The sequence below is a fragment of the Sturnira hondurensis genome, unplaced genomic scaffold, assembly GCF_014824575.4.
Source record: "Sturnira hondurensis isolate 20B ecotype Veracruz unplaced genomic scaffold, ASM1482457v3 Scaffold0024770, whole genome shotgun sequence".
Lineage (NCBI taxonomy): Eukaryota > Metazoa > Chordata > Mammalia > Chiroptera > Phyllostomidae > Sturnira > Sturnira hondurensis.
The window spans coordinates 5,421-21,652 of NW_028097401.1; the positions used below are offsets into that span (position 1 = coordinate 5,421).

Sequence of the window (16,232 nt, forward strand, 5' to 3'; positions counted from 1 at the left end):
TTCATAGTAGCACAATTTACAATAGCCAAGAGTTGGAAGCAAACTAGGTGCCCATCAGTAAATGAATGGATCGAAACACTATGGTACATATACACAATGGAATTCTATGCTGCAGAAAGAAAGAAGGAGCTCCTACCTTTTGCAACATCATGGATGGAACTGGAAGGCATTATGCTGAGTGAAATAAGCCAGGTATTGAAGGATGAATACCATATGATCTCACCTTTAACAGGAAGCTAAACAACAAAACAAACAGGCAAACAAAATATAACCAAAGACACTGAAATAGAGAGCAGGCTGACAGTGACCAGAAGGGAGGGAATTTCAGGGGAAATAGGGGAGGGATTTAGAGGAACAAATATAAAGGATACATGGACAACAACTGAGAAGGGTGTAAATGGGAGGGAGGGGGAAACACGGGGGGTGGGATGAGATGGGAGTAAGAGACAGAATACTGTACTTAAACAATAATTGAATAATTTAAAAAGAAGAAAAAAAAGAAATGGGCTCTATAAAAATTTATAGCATTAAGCGTACAATCCACAATCCAGATGCCTCATCTCTGAACAAAACTGCTCAGGGACTATCCCTGTACATCAAAATTTACTCCACTTTCAGTCTTGGACAATTCACATTCTCTTATCAAACTTTACTGCTAGGTAGTTTTTCTGACTTTAAAGTCACCCTCAAAATACATCTCAAATAGAACAGGTTCTGGTTCACCAAAAGTTCTGTTGACCCTTCACCTGGACCTCACCCGCAACACCTTATAAAAGGCATCCTTCACCTGAACATTCCTGAGGCTGTAGATGAGTGGGTTTAACAATGGATTGAAGAGATTGTAAAACAGGGACAGTATTTTTTCTTGTTCCTTTTTTTGACTGGACTCTGGGACCATATAAATAACCACGGCAATGCCAAAGAAGAACCCGACCACACAGAGGTGGGAGGAGCAGGTGGAGAAGGCCTTCCTGCGGCCCTCTCCAGACTGGATCTTCAGGATGGTCCAGAGGATGCTAGTATAGGACACCAGCAGCAAGCAGACGGGCCCAACTAAGACCAAGACAGAAGCAGCAAAGATGACAGCTTCATTGATCCAGGTGTCAGCACAGGCCAGCTTGAGGACAGACAAGATCTCACAGAAGAAGTGGTTTACTTCCCGAGGCCCACAGAATGGCAGCCTTAGAAGGAGAAGCACGTGTATCAGAGACAGGACAAATCCGAACAACCAGCACGTGGTAACCAGTACTGTGCACACAGTCCAGCTCATGATGACAGTGTACTGGAGGGGGTGGCAGATGGCCACGTACCGATCGTAGGACATTGCCACCAAAATGAGACACTCTGTGTGAGCAAATGCTAGATACACAAAGGTCTGCGTGACACATGGGACAAAGGAGATGGCTTTACTATGAGTCACTAAGTTTGCCAACATCTTGGGGACGCTGTTGGAAGCAAAGGACATGTCAATGATGGCCAGGTGGGAGAGGAAGAAGTACATGGGGGTGTGTAGTCTCTGGTCCAGACAGATGAGTGCAAAGATCATGCTGTTTGCCAACAGACTGAAGGCGTAGAGCAGGGAGAAGACCCAGAAGAGGAGAACTTCTGTCTCTGAGCTGAGCTGGAATCCCAGCAGCAGGAACTCCGTGACCCGTGACCAGTTCCCCTCCATTCCTTACAGAGACCTGCTCAAGAACTGAAGAGTGATAGAGCTCAGGGCTGGAGGATCAATAAGAATTGAAATTAGTTAATACAAAAGAACCTATGTGCATATGCTAGTCTCTATTATGTTTCAATTATTTTCAGTCTTAATCTAACAAACATTTCAGAAACACATTTATGAAGGAAAGACAAACCGTTTCCCACAATGTGAAGTTCTACCATTGGTAATAGAACCATCCAGACAAATTTTTCATTCTAGAGCCTCTGCTTCAGGTTTTCTGGCCCCTTTTCGAAAATCTGCTATAGTTCACTAATTTAAAAGTATTCATCTTAACTGGTGGTTTAGTTTTAGGTTAAAACATCTTACAATTCTAGAACTTTATTTTACTTATTCACTTAATTCCCTTACTTATTTTTTTCTTTCCATGTGAAGAATTTGCTGAGAACAGACAATTTTAAGTCACAGGTCAAAGTTTCAAAAGGCTTGTTCATAGTGGATAAGATTTGTGTCTTCCTTGAAGATAAGACCATTTTCTACTTCTTTTTAGAAACAAAAGAAAATGAAACATCATGTAAATAGCTTACAAATCTGTTTTTAGGTAAACATTCTGATTATTTTGGTGTGTGAATGTCTAGTCTTGCAGTGCATATATATGCACTTACTGTATATTAGAAACGTTTAAAATGATAAATATTAGATCTACCCTATGATTTTCCTTTGGCAATAACATTTTTGAAGCTTTCTTCATGTCACAATCTTCTATGACATTTAACTATTGTGGTTCTTTTTTTCTTTTTTCATTTCATACATATACTGTAATTTAGTGAATCCCCCTTTCTGGCAATGAGATTGGGGACTATGTGCCTTCTATTGACCATGTGTCATAGGGCAGTGTACACATGCCTGTGTGTGTGCATGGGCATTATATGTGTGTGTGTGTGTAAATATATATTATACAGATCTATACCCTGTTTTCTAATGAAAATCTTAGGATACATTCCTAGAAGTGAAATCACTGACGAAGGACACTCCTTCCATTTTCTGGTGAGTAGAGAACTAAAAGCAAGCAAAGAAGGTATTTTAAAGCTCAGTGTGGACCAGACTCCCTCAGTGAGGAAGCTGGCTGACTCCACAATTTAGACTTTGTAAACCCACATTCAGACTTCCCTTGTGGTTGTCCAACCTGATGGGTACTTCTTTTTTATTTTTTAAGACTTCATTTATTTACTTATTTTTAGAGAGAATGGAAGGGAGGGGGAAAGAGAAGGAGAGAAACATCAATGTGTGGTTGCCACCATGGCCCCCCCAACTGGGCACCCAGCCTGCATCTCAGGCAGGTTCCCCAACCAGGAATCAAACCGGCAACCCCTTGGTGCACAGGCCAGCACTCAATCCATGCACCCACACCAGCCAGGGCTGATGGGTAGGTACTTCTGTTATGCTGGACCCCAAGAGGTATGTGCATTAAACCTCTGACTGGACCTGGGAATAATGCACCCCCTTTGGGTTACTCTGGCCATTACCTGATAAGTGGTAGATGAGAAAGCAACAATGAAAGAAAAAGAGGCTCCTCAAATGTGAATGCAACTTGAGTGGTGGGTAAGGAGAGCACTGATTTGCCAGGGGGTGGGGGAGGGGTGGGGGGGAACAACTGTCTTGCCCCAGCTGCCAATACAAAACCCACCCCCACCCCCAGCTCCAAGCTCCTTCCCAGTTGCCTCAGATACAGAGATGCCTCACTCCAGCGTGCTACTTCCCATGCTGCCCACAACCCACCACTGACTGTGGTGGGGACAGGAAGGCCCCACCCCTGTGGCCAGTGTAGGGAAACTGGGGTCCTACGTGCTTCAGAGCTGCCTGTAGGGTTCACTGAACCTTCACTATGCAGAGATGGAAGGTTTTCTACCTCCCCTTTCCTTCTGCAAGTGTTGATCCCTAAAAAAGTATTCTACATTGCAAATCCCATCTCAGCGTCCACTTTTGGAGGATCCATGGGGGGGCCAGCAAACAATATACAGACCTTCCTCCTCCTAGCCTTGTGAGCATGCCTGGATCCAACTGCCCTCCGATCCCCAAGGGTTAACACACTTCAGACACACCTTGTCTTAGTTTCTTACTTGCTAGGTTTCTGAAGTTTTCTAAATGGCAATGCCATCTTACACGCCACCCTTTTTAATCCTCCTGCGTCACACCCAGGGGACAAAACACAACAGACAGTCCTCCGTGCCTTATGCAGCGATGTGAATCGTACACTCGCACAGAGTCAGATGTGGGAGAGGCAGCCCTCTCCCCTCCTGCGGCTGCGCCCTGCAGGACACGTGTCCTCAGAATCACAGCAGGGAAACAGAAGGTGCACACCTGTTCACAGCCACCTCAGCTGGGAAACGACGCCCATCACTTCTGCTCACTTTTTAGGCCAGGAACACTCCTCTGTATTCACTCCAACTTAAGGGAAGGCTAGTAAAAACACAGGAAATTAAATGGACACTTAACAACCTCTGCAACTCCTGAACATTTGACTGTTTTCACCGGCTTACCAGCGCTGTCTGTACTTATGTCTTTCCCACTCCATGTTCAGGGACGACATATTGATTGCCTGAACTTGGCCCTGGTGGAAATATTTACACAACAGACATTGGCAAATGCTGTAAATAAGGCTCCCCTCCCCTTTAGAAAATCTATGTTAAGCATTTATCATTGTTTATATACAGTATTTTTTTAAACTCAATCCATTGTAGTTATTTTTCTCTCAATTTTAGGCTCTACACTGAGAATTACTATTCTTCCTTACATAACTGACATCAGAAGCAAGACTTTTCAGCCCAAACTTCATTTGCTACACAGAAGAGAATAAATTTATCACCTGTTGTTATTTAGCATAGCATCACAGCATTTACATATGCATGGTGGATGTCCTTTTATCTTGCACAATCACAGCAAATTTTCCACGTAGACAATATGTAGTTTTCAGCCCATTGTGAGTTAAATTTACTTTTGTACTAAAATTACAATTCTTCACATATATGATCACCTTTCTTTTTTTTTAATTAAGATTTTATTTACTTATTTTAGACAGAGGGGAAGGGAAGGAGAAAGAGCAGGAGAGAAACATCAGTGTGTGGTTGCTCCTCAGGGGCTCTCTACTGAGGACCTGGTCCACAACTCAAACATGTGCCCTGACTGAGAATTGAACCCCAATCCTTTGGTTCTCAAGTCAGTGTTCAATCCACTGGACCACACCAGCCAGGCCAATCACCTTTGTTTTTTAAGACCCATGCAAGTAGTATGATCCGAGTAATGAACACATATGGGCAGTGGTTATATATTCTTTAGGACACCTGAGATGTTGACTGGAGAATGCTGCCAGATCCATCTTGGATGCATGCACAGACCCCCACCAGGTGTATCCACTGACCTGTTCACAGACATTCAAAGGGATGTCCTAAAGGGCATGCCAGTCCTGTGACTTCCTGTGAATTCTTCACAGAGACTTCCTGTTTGATTAAAGAGCTCTCTTTGCTTATGCAAAAGCAATTACCATAAGCAAGGGCCAGCCAGCTCATTCTGTCTAGGCTCAGTCAGAAGTCAGGGCAAAGGCAGCATGGCCCTTTCCGCAATGGTGGTGGATTCAAGGCTGTTCCGGGCACTGACTCATCACGAAAGGCAAGTCTCTACAAACTGATATTAAATGTGCAGCATTGGTCCAAGTTTTCAGTGAAAATAATTATATTGTCACTGTAATTCTCTAGTTATTTTTAAAGACAGAGTCAAGGATGAAATNACAGTTATAAATTGGAGAGAGTAAAGAGGGATAAAAAGAAGTAAGATGCCTTTATTTCAAAAATAACATTCGTTAGCCCTGGCTGGTGTGGCTCAGTGGATTGAGCACGAGCTGTGAACCGAAGGGTCGCTGGTTCAATTCCCAGTCAGGGCACATGCCTGGGTTTCAGGCCAGGTCCCCAGTGGGGACTATGTGAGAGGCAACCACACACTGATGTTTCTCTCCCTCTCTTTTTCCTTCCCTTACCCTGTCTATAAAAAATAAATTAATTAATTTAAAAATTACATTAGTTGAGTGTGATTATGTACATACATTATGTAGAGCAACAAATGAACTATCCAAAGCAGTGAAAAGCTCTACAAAGGTATTCTAAAAACACTACAGATAAATCAAAGCAGAGTTGTAAGACAAATGTCCAAGTGACCCAAAGGATGGCAAGAAAAATAAACAAACAATAGAGCTGGAGAATATAATAATATGTCAGACTTAACCCCTAAAGTATCAATAATTAGGTTAAAGGCCAATGTCTAGATAAGCCAACTTAAAGAGAAAGGATGGCCGGGTGTATTGAAAAGCATTACTCTTCCTTCTGCGCCTTGTATGCTGTCTGTACGAAACTAACTTCAAATAAACCACATAGGTAGACTGACATACAAGGTTGGCAAAAGATATACTATGCCAAGAATAATGAGAGGAAAGGAAGAATGCTATATCAATAACAGACAAAGCAAAGGAAATGATCAGAAGCAGAGGGGGATATTACATAATGACAAAAGTTGACTCCACCAAGAAGACAAGGCAATCCTAAATGTGTATGCACTAAACAACAGAGATTCAAAATAAGTGATGTCAAAACTGGTCAAGTTGTAAGCAGACAGAGACAAATGTGGTTAGACTTCAGCAACCCCATTTCAACAAGGGTCAGGACAGCTAGACGGAAGATTAGCAAGACTGTGGACAAACTCAACAACCCCAGCCACCAAGAGAATCTAACCAGCATTTATAAAATATTCCATCAACAACAGCAAAATAGATATTTTTTTTCTAGTGCCGACAAACCACACCAGGATAGACATATACTAAGCCACAAAAAAAACAGCTCAAAATTCAAAAAATAAAACTTATAGAGAATGAGTTCTCAAACTACAATGCAATGAAAACTAAAAGTCAATGTAAGAAAGATAGGGAAATTGCCAACACTTGGGAAAAAAACCCAAAATGCTTGAATAATTTATGTCAAAGTAGTCTCAATGGAAACAAAAAAAATACCTTGACCTGACTGAAAATGAAAATGGAACATATCAAAGTGCCGAGGGAAAAACATGGATAAACACACACAATAGAAAAGAGGAAATATCTCAAAAGAGTTAACACATGTTTCTAATTCAACAACCTAGCAAAAGAAGAGCAAAATACCCTCAAAGCAAGCACAGAGAGGGAAATAAGGAAGAGTAGGAAACACTGAAATTTAAAACAAAACATTTGGTAGATCAATAAAACCATGAGCTCCTCACCTAGAAGGATGCACCCGGAAGTCCTGCGTCCAGAGAGAGGTCAAAGGGCAAGGGGCGCGGCCTCAATGGCCTGTCCATCGCTCCGGGCTGGGCACTCCCTGGGACCTCCGCGGCCCGACCTAGTGTTCACTGCTCCTCAAAGGCCCGCGGCCCTGGGGAGACTGTGCCGCCGCTGGGGGGCCCACAGCGCAGGCTCTGTGGCCCCTGGGCGCCTCCCTTGGTCCCCGAGGCCAGAGCGAGTTCAGAGCCCATGCAAGAACCCCCAGTCCCTGCGCGGGGCACCCAGGGCCTGTGGGGACGCCTTGTGCATGGCCGCCATTGACACAGGGCAGCTGCGAAGGGGCCAGAGGAGTGGACACGGCCGCCAGACCCGACCCGGTGCTGCGCGCTCTGACTTCACTTCAGGGCAGGTAGGTCTTTTCTTGGCTTCACAGGAGCGTGGCCACCCAGCGGCCAGTCTCCTCCTTCAGAAGCGGGGACATTTCTTCCCAGGAAAAGGAGTCTTCGCTCCCATTGCCCACGATGCCCCAGGTGTCTCGTCAGAAATCTGAGAAGTGTACAAAAAATAAAAAGGAAAGAACCCAGAATGGAGAAATGTGGCTCAAGGAACCCAGGATCGGAGAAAATGGAATTGCACAATATGGAAGGGTAGTTTTTCAAAACTGTAGAGAAAAATAGCCCCCCCCCTACTCCCCCCTTGAATTCCAGTTCTCCTAATCAGAACCTGGCCGGATGTGTTCAATGAGCTCTAACAACTTTGGCTTCTGTTCTCACTTTCCAAGATTCCACGTAAAACATGGGACTTTTGACCTTTTAACACACAATTACCCTGTAACTACAATTAATAACAACTTACAATTATTTTCTATCATTACATGACTGCCCTTAGTTTCTGAGTATCCATTCATTCTTGAGCTGGATATTTACAACTTCAGTGAAAAACCAACGACTTGAAAAACAGTTTTCAGGTAATTTAGTTTGGGAGTTGTTTAAATGGTCAGTGTGTTGATTTTTCCTCATCCGGCTTTCACATAGAAAGTATAATAAAAATTCTACATGACCTCAAGACACCCATAGGAGCTATAAATGCAGGTTGAGATGAGAGCTGTGATGACAGGAACTGCCCAGTGCTGATGGATAACGTACATACCTGAGAACATGTTTATTGCAGTTAAGAGCTGGCTGTTGTATGTGTCTGTGTCCTTTGTGTATATTTAGGTTTTGTATATGTGCATATGCTTCTAACAAAGAATTGATGAGACATGTAAAGAAATAGGAAAGTATGACCCATACCCTGAAAAGAAAAGCAGGCAAAAGAAACTGGGAGGGACCCGGTGCTGGATTTCACAGACAAGGGATTCAAAGTGGCCACTCTAGAAATACATTCGGTGAACTAACAGAAACTGTGATGAAAGGGCCATACCAGTTTGGACTACCAGGTCACATTCCCTTAGACCAAAGAATGCATTTTCCAGCTCATGGGTCCAAGGTCGCAGAGAGAGAGAGAGCCCAGCACATGGGCATATGGTGTTGCCCATCATCCTCCCAGCGGGTGCTTTGTTAGACACTTGGAACGGCAGTCTACAGGGTCCTTGTCCAAAGGCAGGGAGATAAGGCACGGAGGATTTGCTTGCACACCTTCCTGAGGGTGCACTCACACTCCACACGAGCAGGGTCCGGGGAGAGTCCCCGGAGATTCCTCTCAGATTCCTCCACTTTTCTGCTGTTACTTGAGGGAAGGGGTGTGGGGGATGCTGGTACCACTGTGCAGTTCTCCCTCACATTATTTCAACTTTCTGTTTCCCTGTGCCAGAAGCAGGGCTAATCCCTAAGCAAGACACTGTAGCTCTACCTGAAAATATTTGGGCCAGTTTTCTTGACTGCTCCTCGGGTGCCTGTGTTTTCACACCATCTGGCAACACTGGGGTGCCAGTGACTCAGCTGTGTTGCCTGGTGGTTGAGGTGGCCCACCAGTCTGCCCCCATGTGACCCCACCCTGTGTGAATGAGAGACACGAGCTCAGCTGCCAGCAATCTGTAACAGCACAGGCTGGACCTAGTAACCCTTCCAAAGGAGGGAATCTGAGTGAAAATCAGGGATCAGTGGGGCGGACGAGGAGCAGTAGCTGAGGGTAAACAAAGGGAGGTGAGGAAATCTCACATGACATCAGAGCCTCAAGAAAGGCTCCCCCCTGCAGAACGATACTGTCTCAGCACAGTTATGCCAGACGCAGAAAGTGGTGATGTCACATGTTTACTCAAACGACCTTGTGTTTGGAAGCTGACGAGGTCAAATGGAAGCATGCAGTCCTGAGTGGCCATCACTGGGACATATTTTGGCCATGTGACAGGATGGAATTCTGGCTAGGTAGCAGTAACTTTTGACTCCTATATTCTAAGTTGCTTCTACTGCACTGGCTCTCTTTTTGGGAAGAGGTTTCCCGGAACCATTTCCCACGTGGCCATCAGACCATGTGTTGTTCAATTCTCAGCTGGCTGATCACGGTGATCCCATGCTAAGAAACGTCTGTGGTTTAATGGAAGAAAGGCAGTAGCTGGGGAGATGGGCACAGGTATGTATTTATTTTTGTGGGTGGAAAGTTATTGAACAGAACAGAAAAAGACAATGGGTTAATGTGGGAACGAAAGTTAGACTTCATAGGGTAGGTATGACCTCCCTGGGAAAGGGGCCCTGTGTGGCAGGAGGCAGTTTCCAGGAGGCCCTGTGGTGTACCCAGACTAAGTTACACTGAGGTAGGACTAGCATTTCTCTAGCAATAATATGGGGAACTCATGTTTTGTGGGGTGACAAAATATACCTTGCAACTGCACTCATGCCATTGATATACAACAGAAATAACAAGCATGGTAGATTGTCCCCAAAAACAGAACCAAAGGGCTTTGGAAGAGACAGGTGGCTCTCCTGACATCAGTGGACAAGCTGAGTTTCCTTTTGATGAGGAGGAACAGTCTGTAGAAAAAGTTCTGTTCCCAGGAATGAGCAGAGTAGGAAGATTCAACTGCCTCATGTAAGTAAGTACGTCATTTGGAATACTGATCTGGATGGTCAAAAGAATCAGAAGATTGGGTTAAGGCCGCCTTGCAATGTAGCACCTGTGGCAAATGCAGCCTGAGGAAGGTGGTAATTTAGCAACCTGCTCATTTCTGTGCCTGAGAGTTCTGCACAGGTTGCTACAAGGAAGGCATAACAGAGCTCAAAGGGGAGCAGGTACCAATCAAGTTAGCACAAAACTATGGAAATGTGTGTCATGGCCTTACACAGGATGCAGCTGTCAGTCCGAGTTATCCCAGGGCTCCAGTAAAGCCCCACTCTGCACTCCCGAGAGGGTGAGGATGAACAAGACAGTGTCTCAGCATTATTGTGAAAACAGTTCATACCGGTAGAGCCTTGGAAAGGTTCTCAGAGATCCCCTGTGGTCCCCAGGCCACACTCAGAGGACTCATGTAGCAGTGTATTCAGACTTCGAGCTCCATATCTGTAAAGTGAAAATTATGATCAGATTGCACTGTGTGGGCACTGTAAGGTATTTGGCACATTTTTTGAAACAGAAGGACTCAGTAGTTGTTGCTCATGGATGTTATAATCCTTCCTCATTTGTACCTATGAACCCTGAGTGAAGATGGCGACACGTCCTGGCTTGGGGGGCCTGTTCTCTCTCAGGGTCTCCCTAACAGGTTCCATGGAATCCCACTCTCTACAAGATGTAGAGAAGCAGGCATTCATAATGCTAATCATTTCAAGAGTGTGGCTGCTGTCATTCTTGGTGTCTGTCTCAGGTTCAAAGCCTCTGAGATCCCTGCAAGTTCATGGAGAAACAGCACAGTGCTAATAGCCACCCTGCCTGGTCCCCAGTGCTCCTCCCCCAGGGACAGTAAGACCCGATATTAGCTCTCCTCCTCAGAGAAAATCAGAGAGTTTTTTTTTTTTTTCCTGTAGGGAGAAGATAACTAGGCAGAATAACTTACTGTCCTTGTGGGATCTGAACTCTCAGTAGAAGCTGCAGAAGGTTTTTAGTTCATCTGATTCTCAAATGGAAGCCATACCCCAGGGCTTCTCTGAAGGACCCACTGTGGCCCCTCCAGAGTCTGGGTCTCCACCTGCAGAAGCTGCAGAGGGGCAGGCTGCTGTCCCTGTTCACAGGTGCATCTCTCTCCTCCATGGGGTTTATTCCAGGTCAGAATAAATGCTCATGAGAAAATCCCACACAGAAGAGACTGATTTGTGCTGGAAGGTCATGTTCAGTGTAGATAATTGAGGCCGGACAGGAGAGCAGCTGACACCACTGTGGCTGTGTGCATGAGACTGGCATTGCTGGGTGCTCTTTCCTCCTGACTCCCACAGGGCACTGCAGGTCAGGGGAACTGGTGCTTAACATACACATTTTTAAGTAAAAATGACAATCATCTATTTAACAAACATCTCCCGAGTGCCTGTTTCATCTAGAACTATACTAATTGTTATGAGACGTAAAGATGTTTAAGACATATAAGGATAAAAAGTTCATTATTTGGTGAAGAGGAATCTCAGCTTGAATAAGTGACATTAGATTTGAATTAACTTCTGTCTTTAATATGTCCTGAAGTTTCCCCATATACCCTTATAGTGAGGGTTTAACTGTAGTAACTGCTGTTATTGGCCAAGCCTGCACATTGGTTTTGTTTCTGAAGAGCCCCCCACAAGAACCTAGCCTAACTCCCAAGGGTAGAAAGGCCCTCTTTTCAGGCTGTCTGACAGCCATCCCTTCAATGGGGCTCAGAGATGATCAAGCAGGCGGCCACCTTTTTCTCTGTTGTAACTGTCTGCACCCTATGATGTCATGGTTCAGATGAGAAGGGTGTGGTGCCCTGCAACACCCATTGGGGTAAAACAGTGAGGGCAGTGGTCAGCCCAGTGTTTCAGCACATGGGTGTGTTTGACCCATTTGCATACCCACAGCAGTCCCAGAATGCTTAGTTACTGAGGCCTGACCACCCCAGCCACAAGGGATAGACAGTAATTCTCAGCAGTTTAAAAATTACGGAATTCATGCACACCGAATTCATTCATTCATTAATTAGCCTTACAAAATGTGTGAATTAAAATTATATCCGTGGTCTTAAGAGATGAAACTCAACATTACTTGGGAACACACTGTGTGTTGTTCCCCTGAAGCCTTACTGTAAGGCCTGTGTGGTGCAGAGGGGTTAAGTGATGTTCATTGTGTTAAAGTAAATTTTTAACTTGTAATTGTTATGTAGATAGGAGCCTTCTCCTCTGTTCATATGCACTGAAGCATCATGTAATTACAGGTGCTATTTACCTAGAAAACAGGAGTTGCCCTCAAGCCAGAAGCTGGAATTGAGAAGAAAACACTAGACAAGACACTAATGAGAGGTCCATTTCTCTTGTTGTTCATAATGTAGATGTATAGACATCTAAGAGGAAATCCAAATGCTGGTGTTGGGGTCATTTATTTCACTTGGACCATGTGGAACCTGAGGTGGAGGAGGTAGGACATGAAAGAATGTCACATAGAATGTGTCGGTTCCTTCAAATAAGAGGATAAATAGCTAAGGTGGCAGGTCGAATAAGAGTAAGAGGGGTTTTCAGCCTGGTGACCAAATAGCTGCACACATTGTAAGTCAGGCTGTTCTAAGCTCTGTGGAGCATTTACCATCCATCTGAGAGAAGAGTGAACTGCAGGAAGGTGAAGACCAGGAGGCTTTCACCTGAGTGTGAGGAGAGAATCATCGCCCCCTGGCGGGCAGCAGGGTCAGAGCAGCCACCCAAGCAGGATACCTGTACAGGGGAGGTGCATTCAGGAGTAAGGCAGTCAGTTAGACACCCTTTCCACTGGGCGGTTTCTGAGAGAGCTGAGTCTCCCTGCCGCTGGGATTTTGTTGTTTGATCTTTAGATGACTAGAGATAGAGTGATATGTGAACACAGATACATAAATTGTGTGACTGATTTTACTGAGCACTGTCAAATCTCAGAAGTTACTAGAAGGATTCAGGAGTTTAAAATTTACTCACTGAAGCATTATATCACACAAACCTAATGAGATAATAACTAAAATACTTATACTCAAGGAAATAGAGTGCAGCTGTTCACAGCATGTTGCTTAGATGTTTTGACATGGGAAATAGTTTCTGGTATGTTTCTAAATGAAAGGTCAAGTAGCAACACTGATGTATGTATTTAAATTCATGATACATATGAAAATGTACAATAAAATGGTATAACTATATACAAATTATTAATAATACTTATTTGTGGTTTTTCAGAGTATTACCTGTTTAGTCTTAAGTAGAGTTTCATAATGTTTTTCTAAGACAGTTTTGAAACTTGATGTGAAGTGCTCTCACACAAGTTAAGAACCACCGTAGTAACAGAATGACCCATATTCTTAAACTTTAGTCTTTAAAATATTTGACTTTGTGATTTTCTAAGTAAGAATGTGTTATCCCAGGAACAATTTGTATTCCTTGCCAAATATTATGCTTGCTCTTTTAAAAGACGACATCAGGAATGTGATGAAAGTCATGATGAAAGTATAAATTATTGAGATTAAGATACTAATTTATGAGTATGACTCTTCCCTAAAGTAATCAGTCCCTTTTGGCGAAAGATGCCCGTGGCTGACGTGTATGTGCCCATGTATGTGCCCGTGGCTGACGTGGGGAATGTATGAGAAAGCTGTGAAACAGCCATCAGAAGTCAGGAAGTGCTCAAAAACTGTGGAGACGTGTTAGAAAACAAAAGGGCAAGCTTAGAGGGTCCATATGTAGAATAACTGGGCATGGACAAATAATAAATACTTATAATCCCTTGATAAAAATTCTCCTTTCATGGAGATTACATTCTAGTTAAAGGAGATAGACAGTACATGTAATAAATAAGTAGCATATGTAGCCTGTGTGTGGTGTTCATTGCTGTAGAGAAAAGCAAAATAGGAAGGTAGCTAGAGAAGACGGGGACGACTGGAGGCTTTGGCAGAGCCCTGCGTAGAGCACATGCACACTCTCCATTAAGGAATTCCTAATACTCCAGAGTTTGTGTTGCTGTTATACTGGCATTTTATTTCATTTTGTAGTTGGTTATTGCTGATGTGCAGAAATTCTCTTAATTTCTGGAAGGGGGTCTTGCATCTGGTTGTCTCTTGCTAAGTCTGATAGATGATGTTTTTCCCTAGCTATCCAAGCATATCACCTGTAAGTGGTGGTACCTTGGTACATCTTCATCTGTTCTCTTATTCACAGGTCAGGACCTCTAGTGTCAGACAGTGGCTGTGTTAGCAGGTGTCTTTTCTTGTGCCTGATCCTAAGCAAGTCTATAGGTTCTCCACTACATTTACTGTTTGCTGTGGGTTGGGGGCATTTAATCTTTACTAAGTTAAGTTTCTGAGAACAAAATATAATAAAGTGAGGGATTGCCTGCCCTTGTATATAATAAAACACATTATAAAGTAATTACAATTAGATCTGTGGCATTGGTGTAGTAAAGACATGCATCAATGAATGAAAATACAACCCCTCCAAGGACCTTTTGTAGTTGGGAATTTAGTTTATCGGAAGAGCATAGTTACAAATCAATATAGGAAGATATTTCTATTAAATAAATGATTTTGGGACAAATGCTATACTATCTGGAAAAAGAAATGTCACCTATCCTGTTGTGTGGCATGAAAATTTATAATATATATAAAGTTAGGAAATACATTTTACAAATGAGTTTCAGTCTGTTCCCTTCACTTCTAAAACACTAAATAACTGTAAAAAGACTTAAAAAATGAGACCAAGTCCACAAAGTAAAGAGAACAATAAGTAAGAAAGGGCTTAAGAACAAACAGGTAGATGGAGAACACTCAGTGGATGTAAAGCACAGCGTGGAGAACGTAGTCAACAACATTGTGATAACTATGGATGGGGCCAGGAGGGTACTGGATTTATCAGGGGGATCACTTTGTAAATTATATGAATACCTAACATTGGTTAGGTATTGGTGCTATAGCACATTGGTGCTATACCGCAGAAATTACTATAAAGTCATATTGAAAGTCACCTATAATTGATGAAAAACCCAGTATTTTATGAGGAATTAGAGGCTAGAAAGCAACTTTTGGGGGTCTCTTTTGCCTTCTGAAGGTCCAAAGCTAACGTAGCCCCTGTTACACTTCCCCTTCCCACTGCAGTGCTCACACAGGTAGCCTTCTGTCTCCTTTGCTCAGAAAGTGGGCTGGGAGGAGATGCTGTGGCCACCAGCTCCCAGAAAAAGCCAGGGAGAGGCTATCACAAGCCCTTTCCTGGGACAACACCAGGTGGACCTGTCCACCCCCTTGAGGGGTAATCGTCACTCTCCCTTGTGGGGAAAGAAGGGAGGCAAACCCTGGGCCTCCCCACACTTCACTGCATAGTGCTTAACACGCTCAGTGTGTTCTTTCACACAGGATGATTGGAGTGCATTGGCAGTTCTGAACACTGAAAATCCCTTAGTACACATCAGGGTGTGGAAGGTTGTCTTCCTTAAAGTGAAAGGAAAGGCCAAGTTCCAGAAGGTTACAGGATGCAGTGGTGGGATTGGTGAGATGGGGAGCAGCATCTGTCTAGGGACTGGCATGTAAAGGTATCCCTGTTCACGCTCAAATAAAACAGTGTCCCCTAGGGCACCCCAGGGATGTCCTGGACCCTAAAGCTAATGGTCAAAGGAATGCGGAGATGGGCAAGTCAGAATGAAGGTGTCAAGATGGAATCACGGCTTCATGCTCATAAAGTGGGGTAAAGTCCCCACCATTTTCATGTTCAAGACTCAGACATGCTTCCCTGGAGAAATTAAAGTTTGTGAGCTCCTTCTCAGACTCCAGGGACAAGGCAACGAAACTTTTATTGGTAAAGTTGAAATCTAGGTAGGACATTAGGTGCAGAAGTGACTGGATAGGGGAGGGAAAATAAAGAAATTAATAAACAAAACATAATTGGCCCCTTGAGACATCATCACTAAAGTTAAAGAAAGTTACCTTATCTGGGTTGGAGGATGGCTATGGAGTAGGAGGGAGCAGATTCCACTTCCCCCTACACAAAGGACAAAATCCTGGCTGATGTACAGAGGAACAGAGCAAACAGCCAACAGTACTACAGCATATATGAAAATAAGAGACCAGAAATTATAGCAGACACTGAAAAACCACAAGGTAAGAAGACTGCTCCAGGACAATAAGGTCCCAGGGACCAGAACAGAGATGTGTCTGTATCCCCGGCCCTGGTGCTGGGCGCCCAG

At 43.8% G+C, this 16,232-nt stretch overlaps 1 protein-coding gene across 1 annotated transcript; it reads right to left on the reverse strand.

The window, feature by feature from the left end:
• Positions 1-742: 742 nt before the first annotated feature.
• LOC118981819 (olfactory receptor 2A2-like) lies at positions 743-1,681 on the reverse strand. Its single transcript, XM_037038635.1, has one exon. The coding sequence runs from the start codon at positions 1,670-1,672 to the stop codon at positions 743-745; it is 930 nt and encodes a 309-aa protein (XP_036894530.1). The 5' UTR covers positions 1,673-1,681.
• Between the last annotated feature and the right edge of the window lie 14,551 nt (positions 1,682-16,232).